The sequence below is a fragment of the Balaenoptera physalus genome, assembly GCF_965194825.1.
Source record: "Balaenoptera physalus genome assembly, chromosome: 15".
Taxonomy (NCBI): domain Eukaryota; kingdom Metazoa; phylum Chordata; class Mammalia; order Artiodactyla; family Balaenopteridae; genus Balaenoptera; species Balaenoptera physalus.
This window is the reverse complement of record NC_138894.1, coordinates 3,498,511-3,515,441: the sequence shown is the minus strand read 5'-3', so window position 1 is coordinate 3,515,441 and position 16,931 is coordinate 3,498,511. Positions and strand designations below refer to the sequence as shown.

The following is a 16,931-nucleotide window of genomic DNA, read 5'->3' as shown; positions in this document are numbered from 1 at the left end:
TAGTCCGCTCTGGATTTTTATTCTTTTTTCTCTCTGTTCTTGACTTCGGGAAGTTTTCACTGACACACCTTCAAGCTCCCTGTCCTTCTCCTGGGCTGAGACGAGCCCATCGAAGGCCCTCTTCATTTCTGGCACAATGCTTTTTATTTCGGGCGTTTCCCTTTGATGCTGAGAGTTTCCACCTCTCAGCTTCCATGACCCACCTATCCCTGCAGAGTCCGTTTTTCCCACCAGCATCCTTTGCACGTTGACCATAGTTACTGAAACAGCCCTCGTGGTAACTCCAAGTCTCTGCCACGTCTGTCCGGGGCTGATGTTTGCTCCGCCTCTTCAGACTGTGCTCGTGCCCTGGAACACGCCTGCAGTTCTTCGCTGAAAGGCACACACACTGCACCAGGGGTGGGAGATTAACGGGCCTTGGCACGCGGTTCGAGCTCGCTGGCTGGACGCAGGCTGCGCTTGCTGCCCTGCAGCCCTCGGGGTCAGAGGCTGTACCTCCAACCCGTGCCCCTGCTTGATGTCCCCGGCTGTCCCCGGGTTTCCCTAGAGACCCCTCCTTACCTGGGCCTGGGCCCGTGCCTCCTCTGCTTCTTGTCACCCTCGGGGTCTCCACTGAGTGCCGGAGCCCCCCAGTCCCAGGCCCGCGTCTCCTCTTCGTCGGCCAGGCCCTGGGGGAAGTCCCCCTACGAGGCCTTTGGGGGAAAACAGGGCGCTCTGGGCGGATTTCAGGAAGGCTCGTTTCCCCTCCCCCAGCTGGAAGGCTGATCGTCACTGAGAACCTCGTGGGGGTCCTGGAGGTGAAGCTTACCACACAGCCCCCGACCCCCAGAACCAGGGCCCAGACTCGCGGCCCATCCACGCTGTCCCTGCCCGCGGGCGGCTCCCACTCGCCCGCAGCCTCTTCCGCCCCAGTCAGGGTTCTGTGTCCACCGCCATCTCCAGCTCCCAGGCGGCAGCCTGCCCTGTGACCCTGTCCCCTGCTGGAGCCGAGAAGGGCCACGGGCCATCAGCTTGCTCATCTTCCCTGTTGTGAGGACGGGAGGGACTGTTCCAGGGTCCCGACAGGTCAGACCAGAAACCTGAAGTCCATCCAGCCGCCCGCGAAGACGAAGACGAAGATGGCTCCTGCCCGCTACGTGGTGCTCCCTGCTCCCTTCTGCAATGTCCCGTCAGCCCTTAGAGCACGGTCACTGCCCGCTGTCCTGTGCTCGCCCGGGGCCCCCTCCCCAGACAGACGCCCGCCCGCGTCCACGGAGCCGTCCTGGGCCGCAGCTCTGCGATCACCACCGTCCCAACGGCCTGGCGTCCACCCCCCAGACCACACACACCCTCTACCCGACACCGGCTTCTCAGAAACCTCCCGGTGTCCCGAATGGGTGGGTGGGAAGAAGAGTTAACTTTATCCCTTCCAGAGCCCGTTCGCAGGGTGGAGGCAACATCTGGAACTTAAACGCTGTGGTGGGTAAAATCCAGAGCTCTTTTAAAGCAACAGGAAATCCGATTAAGTTATTTCAATGATGACTTATGATTCCTTCCGAAGCAACGATTTTCTCCCCCAAACATCTAACCCAGACAACGCAGAGGCCTCCGTCGTAAGCCGCGTGACAACAGTGCTTCCTGTCTGATCGTTTCATAGTTAAGTACACGAGGGGGCCCCCGGGGTCACGGTGCCACCTCGGCTCCGACGTGAGTTACCGCGCTCACAGCTAACCTTCCACATCGACCACCCCACCCTGAGCCCAGACAACAGTTACTTTCCCACTGGACATACGGAAAGAGAATAAACCACGATGGTTACACTTTGAAAATAACAAGAGGAGGAAGCGTGTGCTGAGGAGAACTTAGTGAAGCTCTGCTGGGACGCTGCCAGGTCAGGCGACACCACTGCTGCCACGTTAAAGCCCACACCTGTCAGCCCGGGAAACAGACAGACCAACACGATCCCGCGAAACACCTGCCAAAGCAGGAGGACATTCCTGCTATGCTGTAAATATCAGATCAACTAAGGCTGCTTCTATTAGGAAAAGGTACCCACAGAGAGTAAACACCGAGTGTTTGTGCTTTGTTACACACTCTCACCACGCAAAGCAGGGGGGCGAGGAGTGAATAATTCATGCCATGGAGCAAAGTTCAGCTGTTAAATTCCTGCTGCGACTGGGACCTCAGTGGGTAGGAGGGGTCACCACCTTTGAAAAGCACAACTGTCCCCGAACCACGGCCCTTCCACGCGAGGAGCTCAGAGCCTGGTGGGCATCGTGGGACAGAGTGAGGAGGCGGCCGGGACGGCTGGGAGCGACCTGGCACTTGGAAGAAGCCCGTGCGCTACAGGGGGCGGGAGAGTGAGGGGCAGGGAGAGTCCATGCAGAGAGAGAGAGAGAGAGAGAGAGTGTGTGTGTGTGTGTGTGTGTGTGTGTGTGTGTGTGTGGTGTGTGAGTGTGAGAGTGTGTGTGTGTGAGTGTGTGTGTGTGTGTGTGGTGTGTGAGAGTGTGTGTGTGTGTGTGAGTGTGTGTGTGGGTGAGTGTGTGGGTGAGTGTGTGTGAGTGTGAGTGTGTGTGGGGGGGGGGGCCCTCTACATGGAGTCCAGCGCCAGAAGCGGCAGAAATGGCCTAGCACAGCTGTGGTGTCAGAGCTCAAAGCAGACAACTGAGTTACCACTGTTACTCAATTTGGTTGTCTACCTAAAAGGCAAAAGCCAGAAGGGGGCGGCGGTTTACTAAACAGGCACCAAAGGAGTTACATCCTTATGATGAAGAACTATTTGGATTTCCTCTGGGAATTAACACATTAGAAAGTCTAACCTTTTTAGTAACCAAAAAAATGTACACCAAACCATGGGTTTTCTACCAAATTAACAGACTATTTTTGTTAGTAGTTTTTTAAGGTAACGCTCAAGGCTACTAATGTATTAGTGAAAAAGACACCACCAAACAACGAAGGAGACTCCTTAGTGCTGAGCACAATTCCCGTTTGGACTCTTTACCAAGGATGTAAAATTCGAAGATATTTATAATGAAGCACTGGAGACCTTTAAATAAGGGAACATTTACATAAACCGCGGCGTACCTGCACAAGAGCACTGCTCAGTGATTACACGAGCTCTTCAAGGTTCCTCTTATGGACGGGGAGGAGGCCCATGATGGGGGGACCACGGGAAAAGCAGAGCCAGCTACCCCTGCGGTGTGTGTGCGGCCTCACCAGCCCCACAGCTGGGCAGCCGCCTGGCTCCAGGTTGCGCGCACCAAGTACAGGTGGGTGCAGCCTCCCACCCTCAGGGCTGCAGCCAGAGCAAGTGAGGACGCACGTGAGGTGCACATCTTTTGGCGACCACCATCCAACCCACCACCGTCCCCCAAACCTAACTCCTTTAGGGTGGCAGAGTTACCGGAGGGCTCTGAACTCTGACACGGGGCGTCTCGTTATGAGCCCAGCATCCTCCATCAGCCAGCTCCCTGCAGGACAGAAGTGACTCCCCCCAGCCGGCAGGCATCAGACTGTGAGGCCACCAGGACCGGGGTGCCCTGATCGAGCCCCCTCAACAGCCCACGAGGCTCGAACGCAGGGCTGCCACGTGACAGTGAATCCAGACTCCCCCGTCCCGGCTGTTCTCCATCGCAGGGGCCAGGGTGGTGCCTGGGACGCGGTGAGACCATTTCCAAAACAAGACAGGGACTCAGCCGAGTCAGCCGGCGCCCCGGGGCTGCCACCCCGTCAAGCCTGCCCGCCCGCCTGCCCGCCTGGCACCAACCGGCACGGGGCGGCCCTCGCTCACCTTCGATGTACAGGGGCTCCACCACGTCGTGGTTGATGAGCTCGAAGTTCTCGTGGCCGATCCAGTGCTCCACGTTCCTCTTCCTGCCCGTGAAGAAGTTGTCCACCACGGTCACCTCGTGCCCGTCCATCATGAGCTTGTCCGTGAGGTGGGAACCCACGAAGCCCGCGCCTCCGGTGACCTGCGTGCGGACAGCAGGGGAGGGTGCGGTGACCACCCGTGCGAGCGAGGGGTCCCGGTGCGGTCCCCATGGAACACAGGAGGGGGCGGGAAGGGGGACTGGGAAGGTTTCAAAGCGCGTCTCTTCTCACTCCAGAGGAGGGAGCCGAACCTTCCGAAACTTCTAAGCAGCCTGAAAATCTAAACTGCCGCCACTAAATAACACAGGAAAAGAGTAGTTACGAGTTTCAAAATCTGACGTTATTAAAAGGTCCTTGTTTTACAGTGGATGGGATATTGAGCATCACTTACGTGGTTCTAATACTTTTAGAATCACTTTTTAAAAAAATGATCAGCAACATGCATCTATTTGGTGAACTACCAAAAAAAAAAGGATGTGATACTGAAACTGGACTCAAAACACCTCATGAAGGGGTGGGAGGGAGACGCAAGAGGGAGGAGATGTGGGGATATGTGTATGTGTATAGCTGATTCACTTTGTTATACAGCAGAAACTAACACACCATTGTAAAGCAATTATACCCCAATAAAGATGTTAAAAAATAAAACTAAAAAAAAATTTAAAATAAAATGGGGAAATGATGAGTAAAACAGAAAAAAAAAAAAACACCTCATGAAAAACTAGTATCTTCCAGACTGTTTATAAGAACAAATTAATAAGCAGCAGACACCGTGTGCAGACCAAGGCCCTAAATGATTCAGTTCTACCTCTTGGGTTACCTAGTGTCAGCGACCCAGCCAAACAGAAGGAAGGCAGCTCTGAGGGGCCCATGAGGGGAAGGAGATCACCACTAATGTGCTTCTAAAACTTAAACCCTCCAAATGTGTAAAGGCAATTATGACTGGAAAAAAATTAAACTAATAAAAAGACTTTATTCAAATTAAATAGTGTCAGTGGAGGGGGCTAGATAAAGCATATTTTGTTTTTGGAGGATAGGAGCGAAAAGAATAAACCCAGAAGACAGACGTGGGATGGGAAACTATATTCTCTGCCTGTCCTGCCCTCCCCTCCCCTCTGCTCCTTCAAAATTCACATTCACATCACCCTCCTGTTCCAAACTGAAAGAATTAACAGCAGAAAAAACACCCACTCCTTTTAACCTAAAGAAAAAGCACCTTAACCTCTAGGTCTACGGTTTTAAAACATTTAATCTGCCACGAAGTCCTCTGTTCACATAAAATCTGATGTGTAATTCCCATGTTCATGGCAGGCAGGAGCAGAGCAGCCTGGGGGAGAAAAGGCAGACGGGGGGAGGGGGTGGGTAAGACCAGCCCAAGAAGAGCCATCCGTCCACCACCACCGAGAGATGTGTGTGCTCGGATGAAAAGACAAATACAAACACTTAGAACGTGCACGGCTGAGAAGCCCTGATGCCCGACAGTTTCCTATCAGCTGCGTCCATTCCTTATCAGGAGCCCCATTTTCTAAACCCCTTTGCTTTAGGGATGTGAACTGACATCTGGGGGGGTGGAGTTTTGGACCAAGATCCCCAGATCACCGGAATGACGCAATCAGCCCGGTCGTCCTCATTTCATATTCTCTCCACCACCTGTCGACTTGTCTGGTGTGCGTCTTATCTTAGCGCTCCTACACTTTACCTGGACGCCTGAACGATGATTTGAAAAAATAATTTTCTGGGAAAATAACTGGATTTCCAATCTGGCTCACCACTAGTGTTTAGCTCACGGGGTGAGATTTCATTTTATCTTACCTTTGTTTTACTGCATTTTCCCAGTTTTTAAATCAGAAAAATTACATCTTTTTTTTTTCTTACAAATTTTATTTTGTATGTCTCAAATTGTGGACGTTATATGAATATTTCTGCAAAAAATTACATCTTTTTAGAAGAAATTTAACCCCTCTTAATGTAACTCTATATCTATATGCAAATGTTTTCTAAAGTAAGATGTTCTGTAGCTTGCTAACTTTATCTCTGCACCTAAAATAACCCGTGAGGCCTGGGAGCCGGCAGAAACGCAGGGCATTAAATCATACACGATGGCTGGCAACACTTCACAGTCTCAGTGGTGACATAAAATTGCTGGAAGCACCTCAGCCTTTCTTAAAATAAATTTTAAAAATTCTTTTTTCTTGAATAATTCCTTTCTATCTAAAATACTTAAGATTTATGTAACCTAGCTGGGTGGTTATAATATGTTTCTCGGGCTTCCCTGGTGGTGCAGTGGTTAAGAATCTGCCTGCCAATGCAGGGGACACGGGTTCAAGCCCTGGTCCGGGAAGATACCACATGCCGCGGAGCAACTAAGCCCGTGTGCCACAACTACTGAGCCTGCACTCTAGAGCCCGCATGCCACAACTACTGAGCCCGTGTGCTGCAACTACTGAAGCCCGCACACCTAGAGCCCGTGCTCCGCAAAAAGAGGAGCCACCGCAATGAGAAGCCCGCGCACCGCAGTGAAGAGTAGCCCCCGCTCGCCGTAACTAGAGAAAGCCCGCACACAGCAATGAAGACCCAACGCAGCTGAAAATGAAAGGATAAGCAAATAAATTTTTAAAAATTAAAAAAATAAAAACAAAATAAAATAAAACGTTTCTCCTAATCAATTTCACCCCTTTAGGAAAGCATTTCAAACAGAAACAAAACAGGCATAAGCTTAGCACTCAGGTAGCCTCCCCAGGAAAATAACCGCTGAACGCAGGCCTTTGAGTAACAGGGAGCGGATGGTGGGAAGAGGAGACACAGGCCTCGTGCACGGAACAGATCAGGCCGTGCACAGCTCTGCTTGGCTCTGCAGTGCGTGACCTCTGCCCCGTGTGCTGCTTGCTCTTGTCGGGGCCAACAGGCAGCTAGCGGGTCCAGCTCAGGGCAGCACGCAATCTCATGCCGCCCCGTCCATCAGCGAAAAAAAAAAGAAAAAAGAAAAAAGGATGTCTTTCAGAACAAAACTCTTCTTTGTGCGAAGGCTTCAACAATTACTGAAAAGGCTTTAAGTTTTAGCAACCATATGCCAGCCTTGGGCACCAAATGACTCGGAGATGTGACTTAACCTATGAGGCGGCAGATGAGTCAAAAACACTAGGCTCATGGATTGTGGTTATGCGTGAAGTGAAAAAAATACGACAGTGCCCGGCATCACAGGAAAACCATCCCACGTGGAAATGACGAGAACCCTAGCAAGGCCGTGCAGGGCTCATACATTTGCGCAGAGCCTCAGATTTTCTGATCACTGACGTGTGGCCGCAGGGAGATTAGGAAAATCAGCTTTTCTCCTCACTGATATATTTCTCTATTCATGCCTAAATACTTATACGTTTTTGATGTGATGGAAATAACCCAAAAGATGGGTGTACAACTGGCTTTACAGTCCACTCAGGGTGAGGTATAGTAGCCACCCAAAAAAGGCAAGAGACTTCCTGTAACTTCTAGAAGAAAAGGGAGATTTTGTACAGGCAACAGTTTAACACTGATTCACAAGTGTTATTCTGGTGTTTGGGATGCACGGTCCTACACTGGAGATGATGGCCAGGAACACACACCCCTGTGTCCTAACCACTGATATGCCAAGGTCACAGATATACCAGGAGCTCCACAGACCTGGTGAAACAAGACAACCACAACAGGAGAAAATTAATTCAAAAGCCAATATTTAAGTCTCTGGATTTTGCCCTAAGGGCATACAGCAGATACGGAAACATTTATCCATGAAAATCTGGCAAAATTTAATAAGAACCGTGAGAGTCTGGACAACTGAGCCCCGGCTCACTCCGTCCTTCCACCCTCCACCCAGTGCAGAGCCGGTGAGAGTGTCAGGCGTGGCCAAAACCAGGGGCTCCCAGGGAAAGACGTAGCATCTCCCCAGGAAGGGCAGGGCCCCCGCATTTCACATTTCTCGTCCCCTTCGGCCTGGACTCCTGACCCCCAAGCCTGCTGGTCGAGCGCTCCCTTCCCCCAACCAGCTCCCACCCCCGACTCGGAGCAGAAGCTCCGCCCCAGGCATGGAAGTCTGCAACTGATCAGGCGTTACTGATCTCCCTAAAGGAACTGACTTGACTTGGAAGAGACAGTGGGGAAGTTCAAGCATAAGGGAGATGACGGTGGCAAGCCGTGAGGAGGAGGCTGGCAGCTCTAGGAGAACAGCTGGCTTAGCAGACGGGACCAGGGAGAGACCCAAGAGCCTTCCCGGGTCAGAACAAGCCTCCAAGACAGCGCTCCAATCTCCCTCTGCAAAGGGGCCAGAATTTAATTAGGTAAAAGTGAGGAGCAATTTATAATGCAAAGCTCTGACGAAAGGACAGATCACCCCACCGGCCAGTTATCAGAGCCTACCACACAAGGCAGACAGCTCAACAGAGCAATCAGGGAAGGAGACCGTGACAAGGGCCCTGCTGGAACCACCGTCATCCAGGTGACCGTGTCCACTCCCGAGGCTGCAGCCTCTGAGGAGTGGCCACTAGACCTTCACAGTCCAGGGGAAACAGGCGTCACCAAAGTAGACCAGCCAGGCCTCCTAACAAATAAATAAATAAATAAGCACACCAAAGTAAAACAGGCCTCGGGGAAGGGGGGGGTCAGGACCCAGAGCTGCTGCAATGAACTACCCAAAACGTCTAGTTTTCTACCAAAAATGTCGAGATGTGCAAAGCAACAGTTGCATGTGACTCACGCACAGGAAAGCAACCAGGCAACAAAACTGCCTGTGGGACGCAGGCGACGGACTCGACAGTCTCCAAAGCAGCCACCACAAATATACTCAAAAGAACTGGAGGAAACCAGATTAAGGAAGTAAAGAGAGACGAAAAAGAGAAAAGTTATAAGACAGAAACAGATGGAAATTCTATGTTGACAAGCACAGAAACCAAAAAGAAAAGTGGGCCAGAGAGATTCGACAATCTTCTGGATCTGGCAGAAGCACAAATTGGCCAACTTGACGCTGGACCAAGGGGGCTTCTGCACCGTGAAGAAGAGAGAGAAAGGGCTTCCCTGGTGGCGCAGTGGTTAAGAATCTGCCTGCCAACACAGGGGACACGGGTTTGAGCCCTGGTCCGGGAAGATCCCACATGCCACGGAGCAACTAAGCCCATGCACCACAACTACTGAAGCCCGTGCACCTAGAGCCTGCAAGCCACAACTACTGAGCCTGCGTGCCAGAACTACTGAAGCCCGCGCACCTAGAGCCTGCGAGCCACAACAAGAGAAGCCACCACAGTGAGAAGCCCACGCACTGCAAGGAAGAGTAGCCCCCGCTCACCACAGCTAGAGAAAGCCTGTGTGCAGCAACGAAGACCCAACGCAGCCAAAAATAAATGATATAATTTAAAAAAAAAAACAGAGAGAAAATAAGGGAGAGTGAACAGAGCCTCTGACAAATATGAGACGCCAATAACCACCCCAACATGCATGTAATGGGAAAAAGGAAGAAAGAGGAACAGAAAAATGCTCAAGGAAATAAAGGCTGAAACTCCCCCAAACTGGTGAAACACAGTAATCTATACTTCAACAAGCTCCACTAACTCCATGTAGGAAAATGTAAACACAGGTAGATGCACGCAGACACGTCACACTAAAAATGATGAAAACCAGAGACAAAGATGAAGTCTGAAAGCAGGTGCACTGGGTTGAATACTGTCCTGCAAAATGTATGTCCTTCTGGGAACCTCAGAACGTGACCTTATTTGGAAGTGGGGCTACTGCAGGTGTAATTAGTTCAGGTGAGGTCAGAGTGGACCCGGGTGGATCATGAGTCCAGCGTGAGACATGGGGAGAGCAGCGCTTGGTGATGGAGGCAAAGGCTGGGGTGATGCCCCACAAGGCAGGGCTTCAGGGACTACTGGCCGCACCAGAGTGCAGAGAAAGGCTGGGAACGACTCCCGCCAGAGCCTCCAGACAGAGCAGAGCAAAGCCCGGCCGACAACTTGGATTTACACTTCCAGCATCCAGAATTGGGAGCTCCTGTTGTTCTGAGCTATGGGGTTGGTGGAATTATTACAGCAGCCACAGGAAACTGAACAAGAGGAAAAGAGAATGACCCCTGAAGTGCAGGAAACCCCAGTGTGACTCACAGCTGATGTTTCATAACAAATGATGGAGAAAGCAGTAGAGAGAAACTACAGCCGAGAATCTTACAGACACCAAAGGTAACTTTTAGAGATAAAAAACAGAGAGAGGTAAGAAGTGAGAGAATTCATTGCTATCAGACCTGCCATACAAGAAATACTAAATTCTTCAGGCAGAAGGCAGATGATACCGGGGGGTGGGGGGAGAATAAAGTAATTGAGTAACTATAAAAGGCAATATAATTGCATTTTTTCCCTTTTCCTCTTAATTGCTTTAAATTTAAAGACCAAACTACTTAGCACAACAATGTGGACACACTTAAAGCCAAAGAACTATACGCTTAACAATGATTAAAATAATAAATTTTATGTTATATATATTTTACCACAACAAAAAAGAAAAAGCCACTTGAACAAAATAATATATATATTATTTATCCTTATAAAATACAGAAATATATTTGACAACAATAGTGCAAAGAAGGTAGGTGAGAGCTAAGTTGTTTGCAGTAAGGAAATGACACCAAAGTTAACTCAAACCCACAGGAACAAATGAAGGTAGATAAAAACGTTATAAAAAGGTTAATGTAACAAATTCCATAAATATATCCTTTCTCTGCTTTATTCACTCAGCTTATTTAAAAGATATAAACTTGTATAAAGTAATAATCATAACAATGTGTTGGGTTTGTAACATGGATAGAAGTAATACACAGAACTAATGCGGGGGGCATTTCTACACCTCACTGGACCACAGTATAAACCTGGAGCAGAGTCATGAGTCAGGGCACATGTGGTGAGCACTAGAGCAACCAGGAACAAAATAAATTTTTGAAATACAGTAAAAAAAAAAAAAAAAATCTTTAAAGGAATTTGAATGTTATACAAGAGAAGATTCACTTAATGCAAAAGAAAACAGTAATGGAGAACAGAGGAACAAAGATGTGAGGCAAACAGAAAACAAAATGAAGTGGCGAAAATAAAAATCAACTATGTCGAAAATAACATTAAATGTGAATGGATTAAACAATTACTCAAAAGGCAGAACACTAGAAAAAATAAGATCCAACCACTGTCTAACGAGGACACTGTCGACTCAAAGATAGAATGGGCTGGATGTGAAAATATACAACACAGCATAGAAACAGCAATAAGAAAGACAGAGTGGCTACAATGCTATCGGACATAATAAACTTTAAAACAAAAAATGTTCACAGATAAAGAGGGGGCATTTTATAAGGATAAAAGGGTCAATCCATCAAGTGGATAAAACAGTTACAAACATTTGTGCACCTACAACAGAGACCCAAAATACATGAAGTGAAGTTGAAAGAATCAGAGGGGGAAACAGAATTCAACAAAAACAGCAAACAACAATACCTCACCCTCGATACTGGACAGAACTATGCAGCAGATTAACAAGGGAATAAAACATTTGAAAAGCACGATAAGCCACCTGGACCGAACAGATGCCTATGGAACACTCCACTCAACAGCAGCATAATACACAGTCCTTTTAAGAGCACATGAAATATTCTCCAGGAGAGACTATATCCTAGGCCATAAAATAAGCCTCAACAAATTTAAAAGGATTCAGATCATACAAGGTATGTTCTCTGACTACAACGGAATGAACTTAGATATCAATAACAAAGATATCTGAGAAATTCACAAGTATGTAGAAATTAAATGACACACTCCCAAGTAACTAATGGATCAAAGAATAAATTATAAGGGAAATTAGAAAATACTTTGAAATGAATGTCAATGAAGAAACAGCATTCTGGAAACAGGGTATGCAGCTAAAGCAGTGAAATTCCTAGAAAGATACAAACTACCAAAACTCACTCAAGAAGAAACGGAAAACGGCATAGGTTTGTAACAAGAGATTGAATTAAGCCTGAGTGCAGATGGCTTCTCTGGTGAACTTCACCAAACATTTAAAGAAGACTTACAGTTGACCTTCAAACGACTCAGGGGCCAGGGGTGCCAAACAATCACACGGTGGGAAATCCAAGATACCTTTACAGTCAGTCCTCCACATCTGTGGTTCCACATCTGCAGATTCAACCAACCACAGATCGTGCAGTACTGACTGCAGTGTGTATTTTTTTTTTTTTTGATTAAATTTATGTATTTATTTATTTATTTTTCTTGGTTGCACTGGGTCTTCGTTGCTGCATGATGGCTTTCTCTAGTTGTGGCGAGCGGGGGCTACTCTTCATTGCGGTGGGCAGGCTTCTCATTGCAGTGGCTTCTCTTGTTGTGGAGCATGGGCTCCAGGTGTGTGGGTTCAGCAGTTGTGGCACGCGGGCTCAGCAGCTGTGTCTTGTGGGCTCTAGAGTGCAGGCTCAGTAGTTGCGGTGCATGGGCTTACTTGCTCCGCGGCATGTGGGATCTTCCCAGACCAGGGCTCGAACCCGTGTCCCATGCATTGGCAGGTGGACTCTTAACCACTGCGCCACCAGGGAAGCCCCTGTAGTGTCTTTACTGAAACAAATCCACATATAAGTGCACCAGCACCATTAAAACCCATGTTGTTCAAGGGTCAACTGTAATGTCAACTCTTCAAAGTCTTCCCAAAGAGTAGAAGAGGAAAAAACACTGCCCCACTTATCCTACGAGGCCATTATTACTGATACAAAAACCAGAAGAAGACCTCATAAGAAAGGTAAATTCTATACCAATATCTCTTATAAACATAGACATAAAAATCCTCAACAAAATACTAGCAAATCAAATCCAGCAATATACGAAAAAGGATTATACACGGTAATCAGCTGGGATTTATTACAGATATGCAAGGTTGGTTGCAAAATGAACAAACTAGGAAGAGAAGGGAACTTCCTCAACCTGATGAAAGGCATCTCTGAAAACCCATAGCTAACATGGCCCTTGATGGTGAAAGGCTGAAACCTTTCCCCTGAGATCAGGAACAAGACAAGGACGTCTGCTCCTCCCACTTCTATTCAACACTGTATTAGAGGTTAGAGCAAAGACAATTAGGCAAGAAGGTGAAATACAAAGCATCCATATTGAAAAGGCAGAAGCTAAACCACCTATAATTACAGATAACATGACCTGCATGAAAATCCTAAGGAACCCACTTAAAACTATTAGAACTCAACAACGAGTTGAGCAAGGTTGCAGGACATTAAGACAAAAATCAATTGTGGGGCTTCCCTGGTGGCGCAGTGGTTAGGAATACGCCTGCCAATGCAGGGGACACGGGTTCGTGCCCCGGTCCGGGAAGATCCCACATGCCATGGAGCAACTAGGCCCGTGAGCCACAACTACTGAGCCTGCGCGTCTGGAGCCTGTGCTCCGCAACAGGAGAGGCCGCGACAGTGAGAGGCCCGCGCACCGCGATGAAGAGTGGCCCCCAATTGCCACAACTGGAGAAAGCCCTCACACAGAAACAAAGACCCAACACATAGCCAAAAATAAAGAAATAAATAAATTTAAAAAATAAAAAAAAGAAGTGACTCTCATTAAAAAAAAAAAAATCAATTGTGTTTCTATTTACCAAGAGAATATGCAATATAAAAATGGAACTGGCAACAGAAAGATAGACAAGATGAAAAGGCAGAGGGCTACATACCAGATGCAGGAACAAGATAAAACCCCAGAAAAACAACTAAATGAAGTGGAGATAGGCAACCTTCCAGAAAAAGAATTCAGAATAATGATAGTGAAGATGATCCAGGACCTCGGAATAAGAATGGAGGCAAAGATCAAGAAGATGCAAGAAATGTTTAACAAAGACCTAGAAGAATCAAAGAACAAACAAACAGAGATGAACAATACAATAACTGAAATGAAAAATACACTAGAAGGAATCAATAGCAGAAAAACTGAGGCAGAAGAACGGATAAGTGACCTGGAAGACAGAATGGTGAAATTCACTGCTGCGGAACAGACTAAAGAAAAAAGAATGAAAAGAAATGAAGACAGCCTAAGAGACCTCTGGGACAACATTAAACGCAACAACATTCGCATTATAGGGGTCCCAGAAGGAGAAGAGAGAGAGAAAGGACCAGAGAAAATATCTGAAGAGATTATAATCGAAAAATTCCCTAACATGGGAAAGGAAATAGACACCCAAGTCCAGGAAGTGCAGAGAGTCCCATACAGGATAAACCCAAGGAGAAACACGCTGAGACACACAGTACTCAAATTGGCAAAAATGAAAGACAAAGAAAAATTATTGAGAGCAGCAAGGGAAAAACGACAAATAACATACAAGGGAACTCCCGTAAGGTTAACAGCTGATTTCTCAGCAGAAACTCTACAAGCCAGAAGGGAGTGGCATGATATACTTGAAGTGATGAAAGGGAAGAACCTAAACCAAGATTACTCTACCCAGCAAGGATCTCATTCAGATTTGATGGAGAAATCAAAAGCTTTACAGACAAGCAAAAGCTAAGAGAATTCAGCACCACCAAACCAGCTCTACAACAAATGCTAAAGGAACTTCTCTAAGTGGGAAACACAAGAGAAGAAAAGGACCTACAAAAACAAACCCAAAACAATTAAGAAAATGGTAATAGGAACATACATATCAATAATTACCTTAAACGTGAATGGATTAAATGCTCCAACCAAAAGACACAGGCTTGCTGAATGGATACAAAGACAAGACCCATATATATGCTGTCTACAAGAGACCCACTTCAGACCTAGGAACACATACAGACTGAAAGTGAAGGGATGGAAAAAGATATTCCATGCAAATGGAAATCAAAAGAAAGCTGGAGTAGCTATACTCATATCAGATAAAATAAACTTTAAAATAAAGAATGTTACAAGAGACAAGGAAGGACACTATATAATGATCAAGGGATCAATCCAAGAAGATATAAGAATTGTAAATATTTATGCACCCAACATAGGAGCACCTCAATACATAAGGCAACTGCTAACAGCTATAAAAGAGGAAATCGACAGTAACACAATAATAGTGGGGGACTTTAACACCTCACTTACACCAATGGACAGATCATCCAAAATGAAAATAAATAAGGAAAATAGAAGCTTTAAATGACACAATAGACCAGATAGATTTAATTGATATTTATAGGACATTCCATCCAAAAACAGCAGATTACACTTTCTTCTCAAGTGTGCACGGAACATTCTCCAGGATAGATCACATCTTGGGTCACAAATCAAGCCTCAGTAAATTTAAGAAAATCGAAATCATATCAAGCATCTTTTCTGACCACAATGCTATGACATTAGAAATCAATTACAGAGAAAAAAACGTAAAAAACACAAACACATGGAGGCTAAACAATACGTTACTAAATAACCAAGAGATCACTGAAGAAATCAAAGAGGAAATCAAAAAATACCTAGAGACAAATGACAATGAACACACGACGATCCAAAACCTATGGGATGCAGCAAAAGCAGTTCTAAGAGGGAAGTTTATAGCTATACAAGCCTACCTAAAGAAACAAGAAAAATCTCAAGTAAACAATCTAACCTTACACCTAAAGGAACTAGAGAAAGAAGAACAAACAAAACCCAAAGTTAGCAGAAGGAAAAAAATCATAAAGATCAGAGTGGAAATAAATGAAATAGAAACAAAGAAAACAATAGCAAAGATCAATAAAACTAAAAGCTGGTTCTTTCAGAAGATAAACAAACTTGATAAGCCATTAGCCAGACTCATCAAGAAAAAGAGGGAGAGGACTCAAATCAATAATTTCAGAAATGAAAAAGAAGTTACAAAAGACACCGCAGAAATACAACGCATCCTAAGAGACTACTACAAGCAACTTTATGCCAATAAAATGGACAACCTGGAAGAAATGGACAAATTTTTAGAAAGGTATAACCTTCCAAGACTGAACCAGGAAGAAACAGAAAATATGAACAGACCAATCACAAGTAATGAAATTGAAACTGTGATTAAAAATCTTCCAACAAACAAAAGTCCAGGACCAGATGGCTTCACAGGTGAATTCTATCAAACATTTAGAGAAGAGCTAACACCCATCCTTCTCAAACTCTTCCAAAAAATTGCAGAGGAAGGAACACTCCCAAACTCATTCTATGAGGCCACCATCACCCTGATACCAAAACCAGACAAAGACACTACAAAAAAAGAAAATGACAGACCAATATCACTGATGAATATAGATGCAAAAATCCTCAACAAAATACTAGCAAACAGAATCCAACAACACATAAAAAGGATCATACACCACGATCAAGTGGGATTTATCCCAGGGATGCAAGGATTCTTCAATATACGCAAATCAATCAATGTGATACACCATATTAACAAATTGAAGAATGAAAACCATATGATCTCAATAGATGCAGAAAAAGCTTTTGACAAAATTCAACACCCATTTATGATAAAAACTCTCCAAAAAGTGGGCATAGAGGGAACTTTCCTCAACATAATAAAGGCCATATACGACAAACCCACAGCAAACATCATTCTCAATGGTGAAAAACTGGAAGCATTTCCTCTAAGATCAGGAACGAGACAAGGATGTCCACTCTCACCACTATTATTCAACATAGTTTTGGAAGTCCTAGCCACGGCAATCAGAGAAGAAAAAGAAATAAAAGGAATACAAATTGGAAAAGAAGAAGTAAAACTGTCACTGTTTGCAGATGACATGATACTATACACAGAGAATCCTAAAAATGCCACCAGAAAACTACTAGAGCTAATCAATGAATTTGGTAAAGTTGCAGGATACAAAATTAATGCACAGAAATCTCTTGCATGCCTATACACCAATGATGAAAAATCTGAAAGAGAAATTATGGAAACACTCCCATTTACCATTGCAACAAAAAGAATAAAATATCTAGGAATAAACCTACCTAGGGAGACAAAAGACCTGTATGCAGAAAACTATAAGACACTGATGAAAGAAATTAAAGATGATGCCAACAGGTGGAGAGATATACCATGTTCTTGGATTGGGAGAATCAATATTG

The 16,931-nt window shown here is 45.9% G+C and overlaps 1 protein-coding gene across 3 annotated transcripts in view; it reads right to left on the bottom strand.

Annotated features, from left to right (window-relative positions):
* Positions 1-16,931, bottom strand: part of UXS1 (UDP-glucuronate decarboxylase 1) — a 78,952-nt gene that overhangs the window by 29,034 nt on the left and 32,987 nt on the right. For all 3 annotated transcript variants that reach the window (XM_082426384.1, XM_082426385.1, XM_082426386.1), the window contains one exon: positions 3,770-3,950. In XM_082426384.1, coding sequence (XP_082282510.1) covers positions 3,770-3,950 — 181 coding nt within the window. The remainder of the gene's footprint in view (positions 1-3,769; positions 3,951-16,931) is intronic.